We start from the raw sequence: 12,770 nt of genomic DNA, 5'->3' as shown, positions 1-12,770 counted from the left end.
CTACTCTAAAAGCTTGAGGATGAATTTGCCTTCTTGCTTGTGAATTATTTTCAACTATTTTATTGGCTATTAGTTGTTTTTTCACCAAAAACTTTGGCCTAAAGTATTTTTGTCTCAGCTAAGACAAAGATAAGAAGCTATGGTCTCCAATAAAAGTGTTTTTTTGAATGTTCTTAATTTCTGCTTTACTAAATATCTTTTCTTTAAAAAATAGGTATTGGTAGATTTTGACTCGGTATGTGTAAGCTTTAATGCAAAGCAAAGCTTAGCTAATGCCTTCTGCTCTTTTACTGTAGAGAGTTGGGTGATCTGTTCCATTCCCCAAAGAAAAACAAGAATAACAAAAGTGATTTCATCATCCACACCTCCTTTTGCTTTTTTAGGAGTCTAAGTACCACCCTCGTCAGGTAAGAGAAAACTTCTTATCTTTTGTCACTGGGTTGGGGGGTGGGCTGGAGGAGGCCTACCTTCCAGCAGGTCTCTGGCCAGACCAGGTTCTGCCCCCGTGGACCGAACAAAGTCTGACAGGACTGCGTCCATATCAAGAGTCATAGGATCGTGTAGAAGGGCCGCCCAACACTCAGCCGAGGTGGGGTTTGGAAGCAGGCTAGAAACCATCCATCTGCAGGAGAGAACAGAGAGGCAAACATGATGGAGAGAAGAAACCAGTTCTGCTTGCTGTGCCACATGTTTGAGCCAATGTGGGACATTGCCTGATTGCCTGATGTGTGACAATAAATAATAAAAGTCAGACTCAAATGTCTTCCCTTTGTAGCTGCCACAGGAGAGAGGGGGCATTCCCAGCTCAGTGCTTCCTACTTTGCGTTCTATTTCAGTGACTACCGATTGGAAAGGTTGGTCTAGGTTGGTCTAGAAAAATTAAACACCGGATCTTAAGATTCATTTGGAGTCGCTAGATTTCTAATCCCCTTCCAAGTTATGCAGACGTGTAACACTTCCACAAATGTAATTGTGTTGCCACTATATCCCACCTATGCCTTTATCACTGACCCATCCCTGTGCCCACCTCAGCCCTCCCCCTCACTTGGCTCTCAGGAAAGATTCCACATCAATCCAGAGTCGACAGAAATACTACGCTTGCTGAAGAGGACAAACCGTTCGCCAACTTTCCAAGAGTTGTCATTCTCACAACAACAATCCAACAAAATTCATAAAGCTCTCAGATTTCCTTGGCAGAATAATCCCAGGTAGGGGGATAAAACAGTGCCCTGCAGCTTGACCACAGGCCGACGGTGCCAGCCGGCTGCTGGGGAAAACCAACCAGCACACAGCATGTGAGGGTGACTCCCACCAGTGAACCAGGGCCACCAGTGGTAATACAGACATGCCTGATAAAGCACAAATGCACCCTCTGTCTCCTTCAATAAGGGGTTGGTCCACCACTTGACTTTGTGAATAAAGTTGTATTGGAACCAGCCACGCCCACTCGTTGTACTGTCTGTGGTCGCTTGTGCACGTGGCTGAGTCGAGCAGTTAAAACAGAGAAGACCACAAGGCCCACAAAACCAAACATACTGGACTTCCCTGGAGGTCCAGTGGTTAAGAATCTGCGCTTCCACTGCAGAGGGCATGGGTTTGATCCTTGGTCGGGAAACTAAGATCCAGCATGCCATGCAGTGCGGCCATATATAAATAAATAAAATAAACAGATCAAATTAAAATTAAAAAACTAAACATATTTACTATTTGGACCTTCACAGAAAGTTTGCTGAGTAAAGATGATGGAAAATGTTATCCTAATGAATATGTAATTAACTTTACATGTCGTGGGGTGAGTTTAAATCCCATGCTATTGATGAGTGTCCCGTTCCTTTTTCAAGATAAGCACTTGGATGGGCCCTGCTCAGAGGGCTAGGTCTGTGCCGACTGCTGCTGCTTTAGAGCCAGAAATGCTGGCCTAAACTCAGCCCCAGCTCTGCCCCTGTGATGAGCTGTGTCATGCTGTGTAACTTCTCTGAGCCCACCTGAGCATTTGTAAGAGTTGGAGAAATAAGCTCGTCGAAGGTGCCAGGATGGAGGAACGAGACAGTGGGGCCTGTGACCTCAGAGACATTCACTGTTACTACACCAGCTTGCACATGGCTCTGACTGGGGTGTGATTTTTGAGTTGGTGTGGCTCGAAAATAAGAAAATGCTTTGACCTAATGTATATGGCTCCAATTAGAAGATTGCTGTCTTCCTTCTCTCCATGTACTGGGGCCTCGGCCACGAGAGCCTCTTCTTTGGTCACTGCCACCTGGGGGACAAAGCAGAAGATAAGAGCATGTTACTCTCCTGACAGTCAGCCAGAGGCTGAGGCTTTGCTTCGTGTCACAGGAGGTGCACCTGGGGCTCGGCTGACTGCCTGCATCAAGCCCGCTGCCTTCCTGGGCCCTACAGGCACCTATTTACTGGGTGGCCATCACCTCCCACGTCTGGGGGCTTCTGCAAGGGGGGTGGTGTCTCAAATTTCTTCCTTGTAGCAAGTACTTATATTTCAGTGAGGATCCCTTTCCCATTACAGAGCTGTTTTCAACCTTAATAGTAAGCACCCCATCAATACATTGAATCTTGCATGTTTTTATTGTTGTAACACATACATAACATGAAGTTGACCATTTTAACCATTTGAAGTGTGCAGTTCAGTGGTATTAAGTACATTCTGCATTATTGTGCATCATCGTCACCACCATCATCTTCAGAACTTTTTCATCTTCCCCAACAGAAACTCTGTCCACATTAAACAATAACTCCCATTTCCCCCCTCCCCCAGCCCCTGGAAACCACCACTCTACTTTCTGTTTCTGAATTTGACGGCTTCAGGAGCCTCCTATCAGTAAATCACATAATATCCGTCCTTCGGTGACTGGTTTATTTTGCTTGGCATGGTGTCTACAAGGTGCATCTGTGTTGTAATAGGTGTTGGGATTTCTTTCCTTTTTAAGGCTCATCTTAGTTCAGGATGCTGTCACAAAATGCCACAGACTGGATGGCTCCAACAAGGGACATTGATTTCTCACAGTTCTGGAGGCTGGCAAGTCCGAGATCAAGGTGCCAGCAGCTCCGGTGTCTGGTGGGAGCCCACATCCTGGCTTGTAGATGCCACCTTCTCCCTGGGTCCTCACGTGGCAGAGTGAGCAAGAGCTCTGGTATCTTCTCAAAAGGGCACTAACTGTATCATGGGGGCTCCATCCTCATGACTTCGCCTAAGCCCTATCACCTCCTGCAGGCCCCACCTCCTAATACTATCACATTGGGGGTTAGGGCTTCAAAATATGAATTTTGGGAGGTCACAGAATGCAGGCCACAACAAGGCTGAATAATAATCCACCATATGGATGGATCACACCTTGTTTAGCCATTCATCTGTAGCTGGACCCTTGGTTGTTTCCAACTTTTGGCTGTTGCGCATAACTCAACCTAAATCATTTCTACACTTACACCAGGTTGCCAACCTGGGACCAAGACCGGCTTTCACCAACGCTGCAATGCAGATTCATGCCCACACCTCCTCCTCTGTGCCTTGTCCTCCACACAGACAGAAATTAAAGGGTGGGCTTCAAATGACCTTTTCGCCACATTCAAGTACAAACATTTGCGCGCAAGAGGCTAATGTGCACGTCCCCTTGAAGACTTATTTCTTAAACCTAATGCCACTGAGGCCACACATTCATGCGCTGTGATGACACAGGAGGAGCCAGGCCAGTGGGGACACGGGCTCCCGGCCACCTTGGCCGTCCTCACCCCCACTGCCCCATGCCAGCCCTCCAGAGAGCACTGCTAGGCCCCTCGACCTGCCTTGCATGGCCAAGGCACCCGGGCCCATTCTAGCCCTGTGAGGGCCTGGGTGGCCATATATCTTGGCCCTTGGACAGAACTTCTCTGAGGGTCTTGCCTCCTGCCCTGGGGACAGGGGTGTGTCAAGCTGTTCCCGCTGTGGCTTTGCCTTAGGAGACGCAGTGCAGTCTGGGGATGGGGCTTGGCCCTGGAATCAGTCTCTCGGTGCCAAAGTGGCTCCACCACCACTGCCTGTGTGGCCTCAGGTACACTGTTTAAGTTTACTCATTGGTGGATTAAAATCATAATAGTACCTCTTAGCCGATCTAAAGTTTGAAGGATTTAGTGCATGAAACACACCGGCCCACAGCACATGCTCAGTAAAAGTGAGCTATTCTCCAACTGGTGATGATAAGGACAACACTCTCCTGCCCAGGTCTCCACTGAGGAACCGAATTGCTGCCTCTGGAAGCACTGAAGAGCTAGCCTGGATGATAGAGGGGATGCATGTGTTCTCACTGCTCTCGCCCAGTCCCGCTGGAAATACCAGCAGGTTTGCTAATTGATTACGTGTAGGCATGGATGCAGACAGGCAGGTGCTCGTTCCCGAGAGCACCAGAGGCACGGTGTGCCCCTACCTTGCTGAGTATCACTGTTCAGACACAGGCAGGATGACAGGCACCCTCCTTCCTGGCTGTGCCCCAGTCCCTGAGTCCAGGGCAGATGGATGTGGAGGCCTGGAAATGCACAGTGGGACTCTGTGGGGAGCCCAGGCAGGGGGGTCAGGGGAGTTGCTTCTGCACCCACCATCCAAGCTCATCCTGGAGCCTCCGGCCCCTTCCCTGCAAAATACAGCGCTTTGGTTAAGTGAGCTAAGGACACTTTCTGTTGTAACATCCTGTGGTTTGAATGTCTCAAAAAAGAGAGAAGAGCAGAAGTTTCTGGTTGTTATGTGAAAATTGATAAAAAATGAACCCGAGAGTCCTTCCTTCCATTTCTACATAGCCATGAACTTGCCCTTCTCCTGCTCCCGGCCGCCCTGTGAGGACGACTCCACGTGGGCGGGGGTGTCTCTGTGGCTTATGCAGCAGGTACAGTGAACACAGCATTGTTCCCTTGAGGCCATCCATGGTGGGGGGCTGCCAGCTGCCAGCTCCCTTCCCGAGGGCCACCTATGTGCCTACAAGGGGGCTGTATCCTTGGCTCTAGTCACAAACCACCAGCATGGGGGCAACTCTCTGAGAATCAGAAGAGTCACTAACCATGTCCTGAGGACCAGGCCCCTGGCTAGGCATTTTCCTAAAAACATTTTGGGGGACACGCTCTTTATCCTTGAGTAGGTATTTTAAAAAATAATTTATGTGCTCTTTAAAAATATATGTTATATATTTTAATAAATGATTTTATTTATTTTTTTAAATTGAAGTATAGTTGATTTACAACGTTGTGTTAGTTTCACACAACGTGTGTATAGCAAAGTGATTCAGTTTTACATATATAAATATATACATATGTATATTCTTTTCCAGATTCTTTTCCCTTATAGGTTATTATAAGATACTGAGTTTAGTTCCCTGTTCTACACAGTAGGTCCTTGCTGGTTATCTATTGAGAAGGTATTTGCATGATTCCTCTCTGTGTGTGAGGTGATGGAGGTTTGAGAAGGGAGAGCTGGGTGGCGCTGAAGGGATGTGTCCTGGTCTTCCTCTTGGGACAAGAGCTGTCCTCGGCCTTTTACCTTCCCCTCAACAGGCAGTGAGACTGAGGTGGCCGTTCTTCTGCTGGGAGCCCTGCGAGGGTCACCCGGGAGCCCAGAGCACAGAGGTCCTTCCCATGCCCTTCTGTCTGGGCAACTGTAGCCTGGCCTAGCCTGTCACAAGCCCTGGCTCCCTCACTCCCTCCCAGGCCCCTGATTCCCTGAGGCCACAGTCCTGGGAGGGTGTCCTGCACACTCACAGGTGCTCTGGTCTGTCTGTCACATTGAGGATGTCTCTTGTGCGGCTCCCCTCAGTGTCCTGCCTGACTCCTGACCAACCAACCACAGTCGTGCTCGGTCCCAGCGGTGCTACCCTATAACCCCTGTGACAGTGTAAACTCTGTCACGCTACACACGCAGGGACCCCAACTAGATAGGACAAAAGCTATTGCCACGGAGACACCCTCTTAACACGCCGATCTCTCTTGCGCGCGCACACACACACACACAGAGGACTGTGCACGTCACATGTGGAGGCTGGGGGCCAGGCTTATCCACAGGCTGGGCTATTCCACACTTTGGGAAATATTGCTAAAATGGAAATAATGCTAAAAATGCACTTCCCTCACATTTTATTATGCATTAGGCTTTTGTTCCTTATTAAATCAGCAAGTTGATGTCAAGTTTAAATGATAAGCTCCTTAAATGATAAGGTTTATATAACCAAATAGAGTAAAGAACCATCCAACTTCCTAGAAAGCACTCCACACATTTATTTGTTTGCTTCTTTCCTTAGGTAAGTTAGTTTCATTAAATATGAGAACGTGGGCCAGTTTGGGATTTCTCCCTGAGAACTCCCAAGGTTTCGAACCAACAAATGCACAACACCAAGAGTGAACCCTGATGTACATTATGAACCCTGGTTGATGAGGATGTACCAGTGTAAGTTCATTGATTGTAACACATGTATCACTTTGGTGTGGGATGCTGACAGCGGTGGAGGCTCCGTGTGTGGGGACAGGAGTTATATGGGAACTGTCCATACTTTCTGCTCAACTCTGCTGTGTACTTAAAACTGTTCTAAAATGTGTCTGTTAAAACTAGTTTATATATAGTTTTCTATCTTTTCCTTTATGCTTCTGGATTCTGACTCTTAATCTGAAAAAAATTCCCATTACCAGATTATAGAGGAATTCACTCATGTTTCCTGCTACTAACTGAAGGGTTTTATTTTTTTATATTGAAAGCGCTGATGCAGTTGGACTTGATCTTGGTGGATCAAGTGAGGAATGGATCCAATTTTATCATTTTCCCTGTCTATCCAGCTATTCTAATACCACTTAGGAGAAAAAAACCCATCAGTGGGGAAGCCCCTCTGATTTCAGATGTCTTCATCGCTATATGGTAGGTTTGCATATGCAATTGGGTCTATTTCTGTATTTTCCTGTTATATTTATGCCTAGGTATCCATAAAAGGTATCTTTTCTCCCATTATGTGTGTTAACTGGTTATCATATTTATAAACAATGCTATTGACTTCTGGCTGTTAAATTTATATCCTGCTCTTTTACTAAATTCTTAATTAATGTTTGTAGAAATTTATCCATAGGGTCTTTTTTTTCACTTATTTTTGGTTTGCTAGATATACAATCACGTCATATGCAAATAGAGATTGTTACTCTGAATTTTCAGTTCTTAAGCCTCTGTTTTCTCTTACCTGATCAAATTGACTAATTCAATATAATATTAACTATTCATAGAGGTAATGGGCATCTTTGTTTTGCTCCTAACTTTAGTGGTATTGCCACACTGAGTAAGATGCTGGCTGCTGGCTTTTGGGCTATACACACATGTGTACATATGTTTAGAAAGTACCCATATACCTTACTGAATAGTTTTATCATGGATGGATGTTGATTTTCACATGATATTTTTCTTAAGATCTATTAATAAACTTCTAATAGTAAACCTTACTCATACTTCTGGACTAAATCTCCTTTAATCATTCATTGGTATTTCTTTTCTTGTGTGTTTTTTTCTTTAGCTTGCTAGTTTTTATTTAAAATTCCTATGTTGATATTAATGCATTAGCTTGATACACGGTTTTTATTTTTATGTGCAATCTTTGTCAAGTTTCACAGTCAACATCCTACACACAGAGCAAAATCAGATGTTTATCTTCCTTCTCAATTCTCTTGCAATAACCTAAGTAGCATTGGAGTCACCTAATATTTGAATGTTTGGCAGATATTCCCTGTGAATCAATCTGTTACAGATGCTTCTTTTGGAGGGAACCCTTTACAACTTCCTCTACTTTTTTTCTATGGAAATTACCCTGTTTAGACTTTCTATTTCTATAGGATTCAGTTGCGTTAGACTGTACTTTCCTACAGATTTATTCCATTTCATCTTAGCTTCCAAATTTATTTGAAAGGAGTTGGACAATGATAAACATTCTTCCCATGGGTATAAATCCTCTCTATAGCTAAATGAGGAAAATAACTACGATTTGCCAAGGGCCCAGGATGATGTTGAGTATACCAAGGGCTTTATGGGTGGGTTAACTCTCATTCAGACAACAACTCCGCGAAGCAGGTGGCTCTGTTCCATTTTACTGAAGATCAGAGAGCCCAGTAGCAGAGTAATGATTCCCACAAAGACCCACTTACACCTGAGGTTGCCATTCACCAACCCTTTATAATGGTGTGGGGTCTTCAAATGTTCTCATGTCCAAATGTATGGTGCCTTTGAAACACAGTATGTGCATCGATGTATGATCAGAAGTAAAACATTTCCTTAGTAGACACTCAATCACACCTTTTAATGATTTTTCTCCCAGGATGGAAAGATGGAAAAAAGTCTCTCCGAAAATTTATACTTTTGGTAATAGTACTGAGTGTAGGATCTACTGCGGTTTTCTATTGTGTGCATGGAAATGACATGTTAATAAGTGAAATCTCTAATTCTTCAACAGTTCTTAACATGAGAACAGATGTACAGCTGTCATCACATTCAAGGCTCAAGATCCCCAAAGAGTTACAGACTGCGTTTTCCATGCTGCTTCCCACACTGAACTCAAATTAAAGACAAGACAATTCTTAGAGAAGCCACAAGAAATAATAATCACTAATTTTGAAGATAATACTTGAACGTGGAAGAACATTTTTAAGGCCATGAGACATGGTGGTACTTATTCTGACCTGTAGAGGACAGCGACATCCCTGCAACTGTGGAAGGTGCCCACACCCAGGAATGATCGCCTTCCAAGGGCACTTGGATGTCAGAGCATATCTGCATCCTTGCAAATCTCCAGCAGAGCTTCCCTGCACAATTCAAGCCTCCAGCACTGGAATGCTTGCAAGACTCCCTCGCTTTGAAGGATTTATGCTTTTATTCTCCAGCCTCACAAATCTAGCTGTTACACAGGCATAAAATCTATGTCTGAACCAGACTAACGTGGCATCAACAAGCGTTTAAAAAGATCCAAACAACTCACTAATCAGGTTTATACTTCTAATATTGATTTCAATCATTTTATTCAGGTCTTCTGGGAAACGATGTACTTGCTATCGAGTTAAAAGAGTCTAAAAAAAAGCCTAAAGGGTCAGGCTCCTTCCATGGCCTCATGACAGGAGAGGAACACTTCAAGCAGGTGTATAGGTCCTGGGCTGCCACTGCTGACCTACTTGCCTCCTTCTCTCTCTGAGCGTTGTCCTGGAGGGCAGGGTTCCTATCTTTTGCATTAACATCACCATGAGCTGGAATATATCAGATGTTAAATAAATCTGCTGAGTGAACAAACAAAATAAAAACATTAAATCCAAGTTCCTACTCCATTCTGATGGGTAGACTCGAAAATAACCATAATTCAACTCAGACTAGTATAAATACCATAATATGATTTATAAGCAAAATCATTAGGGTACTAGAAAGGGGGCAGTTCCTTCTGCCTGGCAGAATGAAAAAGGCCAAATGTAAGATGAGTTTTTGAGGAGGATTTAGGAAGGCTGAAAAGAAGACATTCCAAGCTCGGTGAGCACCATGAGCACAGGCCAAGAGGCAAAAACACACTTGTATGTCCCCAGATCCAGGAATACCATGAGTAGGAGAGCTGTGGGCATGGTGACTGCAGGTAAAGGTCAGGGTCAGACCTACTGGCTGTCAGGATGAGTATCTGGACTCTAACATGAGGCCAGTGGGAAACTGCTGGGAGTTTCTGAGTAGAGAATGGATAGGTGCTGTGCTAGGAAAACAAAGACACAAAAATTTGGTAACAGAGTGAAAAATGGATCAAGAGTGTAGAAAGAAATGGAAAGGTACTCATTCATTTTCTTAGTAGACTTTGTACCAGCCTACTGCTGGTAAAGTCTTGGTTTATCAGGTCGCAGTGGAGAACCCTTGAGTTTTGGAGACTGACAACATTCCTAGTACCAGGGGATGAATCAAAATGGGTCAAAGCCCGTTGCTGGTAATCTCTCCCCCTTGAGCTGGGATCCACCAATCTGGGTGCAGCCACACTGAACGATTCTGGTCTATGTGATGGAGACAGGAGTCAACCGGGTTGAGTTTATCGGAAAGATTTTGCTTCCCTAATAGAAGGGGTCAGGCTTAACTGATAGTCCTTTCCCACTTGCCTTTCCTCCTCCTTTCTGCCTTAAGCAAGGAAATACCATCTCCAAGAATACCCGCCATCTTGGGTCTATGAGGTATTGTAGAAAGTCAGAGGACAAGACGCAAAGTGCAAGGTTGGTGGAGTTACAAGTCCATCCCTGATGGTATCACTGAACATTTGCCCAGGCCCTAGACCTTACCCCTCTGGACTTCCCATCATTCTTCTCATATGAATACCTATTTGTTCAAGCCAAATAAGTCAAATACTTGGTGATTTATAGTGGAACTTATTCCTAGTTGCTACATGAAGAGAAAATGATTCAGACGTCAGAATTAGAAAAGAAGCAACAGAAAAGAGAAAGTCACAGGCCAATGTCATTTATAAACATAGATGAAAACCTTAAAAGATTAGCAACTGAATCCAACTGTAGAAAAAGACATAAAAAGACAAAGAAGGGCCCTGGAGTCCCAGCCCCATCGAGGGTCTTTGATATTGGAGTAAGGGTACAGGGAGATTCAGTTGGCAGGAAGGCAGGCCTGGGGATTTGTGGAGTTGCCATCCCTGAAATGCTCACTCCAGACTCACGAGAGAGAAGCAAATTCCCCTCTTATTAAATCCCCTATTATTTTGTCTCTCTGTTACTAACAGCCAAACATATTAGCCAAATGCTAATATGCTATATTAACACTTTCCAGAAGAAAAACCATATGGTCATCTCAAAAGATGCTGAAAAGCTCACATCCTTCATTATACTAACTCGAAACAAACCAGGAATAGAAGAAAACTTCCTTTACTTATTAAAGGCTATTCCAAACTTATAACAATGATCCTACCTAATAATGCAAACTTTAGAAGCAATGCCATCAAAGTTCAGAACAAACCCATGACCAAGTCTTAGAACAAACGAGAACATTTTAAATGGCTGGAACGAGACCAACACACAAAAATCAATACCTTTTTTACATACTAACATTAGCCAGTTAATCATTTTTGTAAAAAACAAAAAAGATCCATTTCATTAAAATTTCTATAATTAACTAGGGATCACACAACAAACATGAGAGAAACTTTTTTTTTGGACAAAAAACAACCTTTATTGAAGGAAAGAAAGAAAAATAAATGGACGGGAAGACTATATTTTTAAGATTCTAATTCTTACAATAAATTCAATGCCATCACAACAGAATTTTTATGGAATTTGACAGTTTCTAAAACTTAGAAGAATAAAGAAGCAAGAAATTCCAAAGAGCTTTTGATAAAGTTCAAAGTGGATGCAGAAGTGTGTTCCACCACACATCAAACATAAAGTACTTGATTAAAGTAGTGTGGGAAGGGGCAGACAGAGATCAATGAGAGAGGATGGAAAATGTGTGTGTGTGTGAGAGAGAGACAGAGACAGAGACAGAGAGAGAGAGAATGGGAGAGAGGGCTCTCCATGCTACCCACACTGGGCTGACATATGGCAAAAAATAAAACTGTACTTTGTTAAAGCACCAGGATTTGAAGAATGTTTGTCGTAGCATTTAGCCTACCCTGACTCATACAGAAAGCCTTCTTAAGATACAAACAGCCCATCACAGAAAAATTTGATAAAATGAATAACAGCAAAAATGCCAAATCAATAAACTTCTGAATGACAAAAAAATCCTGTAAAAACTTCAAAATTAGATAGAACAGGAGAAAATTTTGGAAAATATATAATAAACAAGGGATTGACATTCAGAATAGATAATGAACATATCCGAATAATTAAAGACACACGGAACAAGAAAAATTTGGCAAATTTTATAAAATGTGCAGTTTACAGGAAGCTCACATGACAAATCAGTATACGGAAAGATAAGCAACCTTAGTAATAATGAGGGGAATACAAATTAAACAGTAAGATAACCATTAACCATGCCTGCCCAACCCCTACCCCACCAGAATGGCCCCTCAAAAAATTAAGTTTGAAAAGATCAGCTCTGGTGAGGTGAAATGGGTCCTTTTTTTCCACTGCTAGGGGGAATATATGGGGCTCATGGTGAGGTCAGTAGAGGGCATTTTGTTCAGTATATAATTTTTTAAATGTGAATAACCTGTAGCTCTGTACTTCTGCCTTTTGGTATCTTCCATAGAGTCAGCCTTGCTCAAGTGCACACGGATGTGTGAATAAGGATGTTCTTTGCAGCACGGCTGGAAATATCCAAAATGATTGTCAAAGGGGAACGGCTGCATCACCTATGGCACCAGGACATGACCTGCCTCAGAGGTGTCAATATGAAAATTTCTCTAAGGCACATGAGAATGTCCATGTATTATAGAGTAATTAAAAGTAGTGAAGGGAAAAAGAATCTCATGTGTAGGAAAATGTCTGAAGGAGGCACAGCCCTCCTTTTACTTTCTGGCCTTCTGAGCTCTCTGCCCTTGTGCTCATATAATACACATTACTTGAAGCACTGTTTTCCATGGAAACTATTCAATTAGGTAAGCAAGAAATGACAGGTGGGCTCAAGTATGCAAGCAGAAGGGAACAAGAGAAAGGAAAGGCTCAGATTGGTCAGGCAGTGATGGGAACTGGAGAAGCAAAGAAGAAAGGCCGGGCCGATTGGACCTGGGTGCTGCCATTCTCTGCAAGAATGACCTCTGGACGGTCACTAAAGCCCCTTGAATCTACTTCCTCATCTATACAGGCGGGAATATACC

General features: G+C 43.5%; 1 protein-coding gene across 5 annotated transcripts in view; it reads right to left on the bottom strand.

The window, feature by feature from the left end:
* Window positions 1-12,770, bottom strand: part of LOC115862920 (OTU domain-containing protein 7A) — a 398,816-nt gene that overhangs the window by 184,098 nt on the left and 201,948 nt on the right. For 3 of the 5 annotated variants that reach the window (XM_060293933.1, XM_060293934.1, XM_030875278.2), the window contains 2 exons: window positions 2,163-2,257; window positions 468-622 (listed from right to left, as the gene is read on the bottom strand). In XM_060293933.1, coding sequence (XP_060149916.1) covers window positions 468-618 — 151 coding nt within the window. In that variant the 5' untranslated portion in view covers window positions 619-622; window positions 2,163-2,257. Of the gene's footprint in view, window positions 1-467; window positions 623-1,985; window positions 2,121-2,162; window positions 2,258-12,770 lie in introns of those variants that run through there. The other 2 variants (XM_060293932.1, XM_060293935.1) reach the window with 1 other exon arrangement.

The sequence above is a fragment of the Globicephala melas genome, chromosome 2, assembly GCF_963455315.2.
Source record: "Globicephala melas chromosome 2, mGloMel1.2, whole genome shotgun sequence".
Lineage (NCBI taxonomy): Eukaryota > Metazoa > Chordata > Mammalia > Artiodactyla > Delphinidae > Globicephala > Globicephala melas.
Note: the sequence above shows the minus strand (reverse complement) of the source record. Positions and strands in the feature narration are given on the sequence as shown.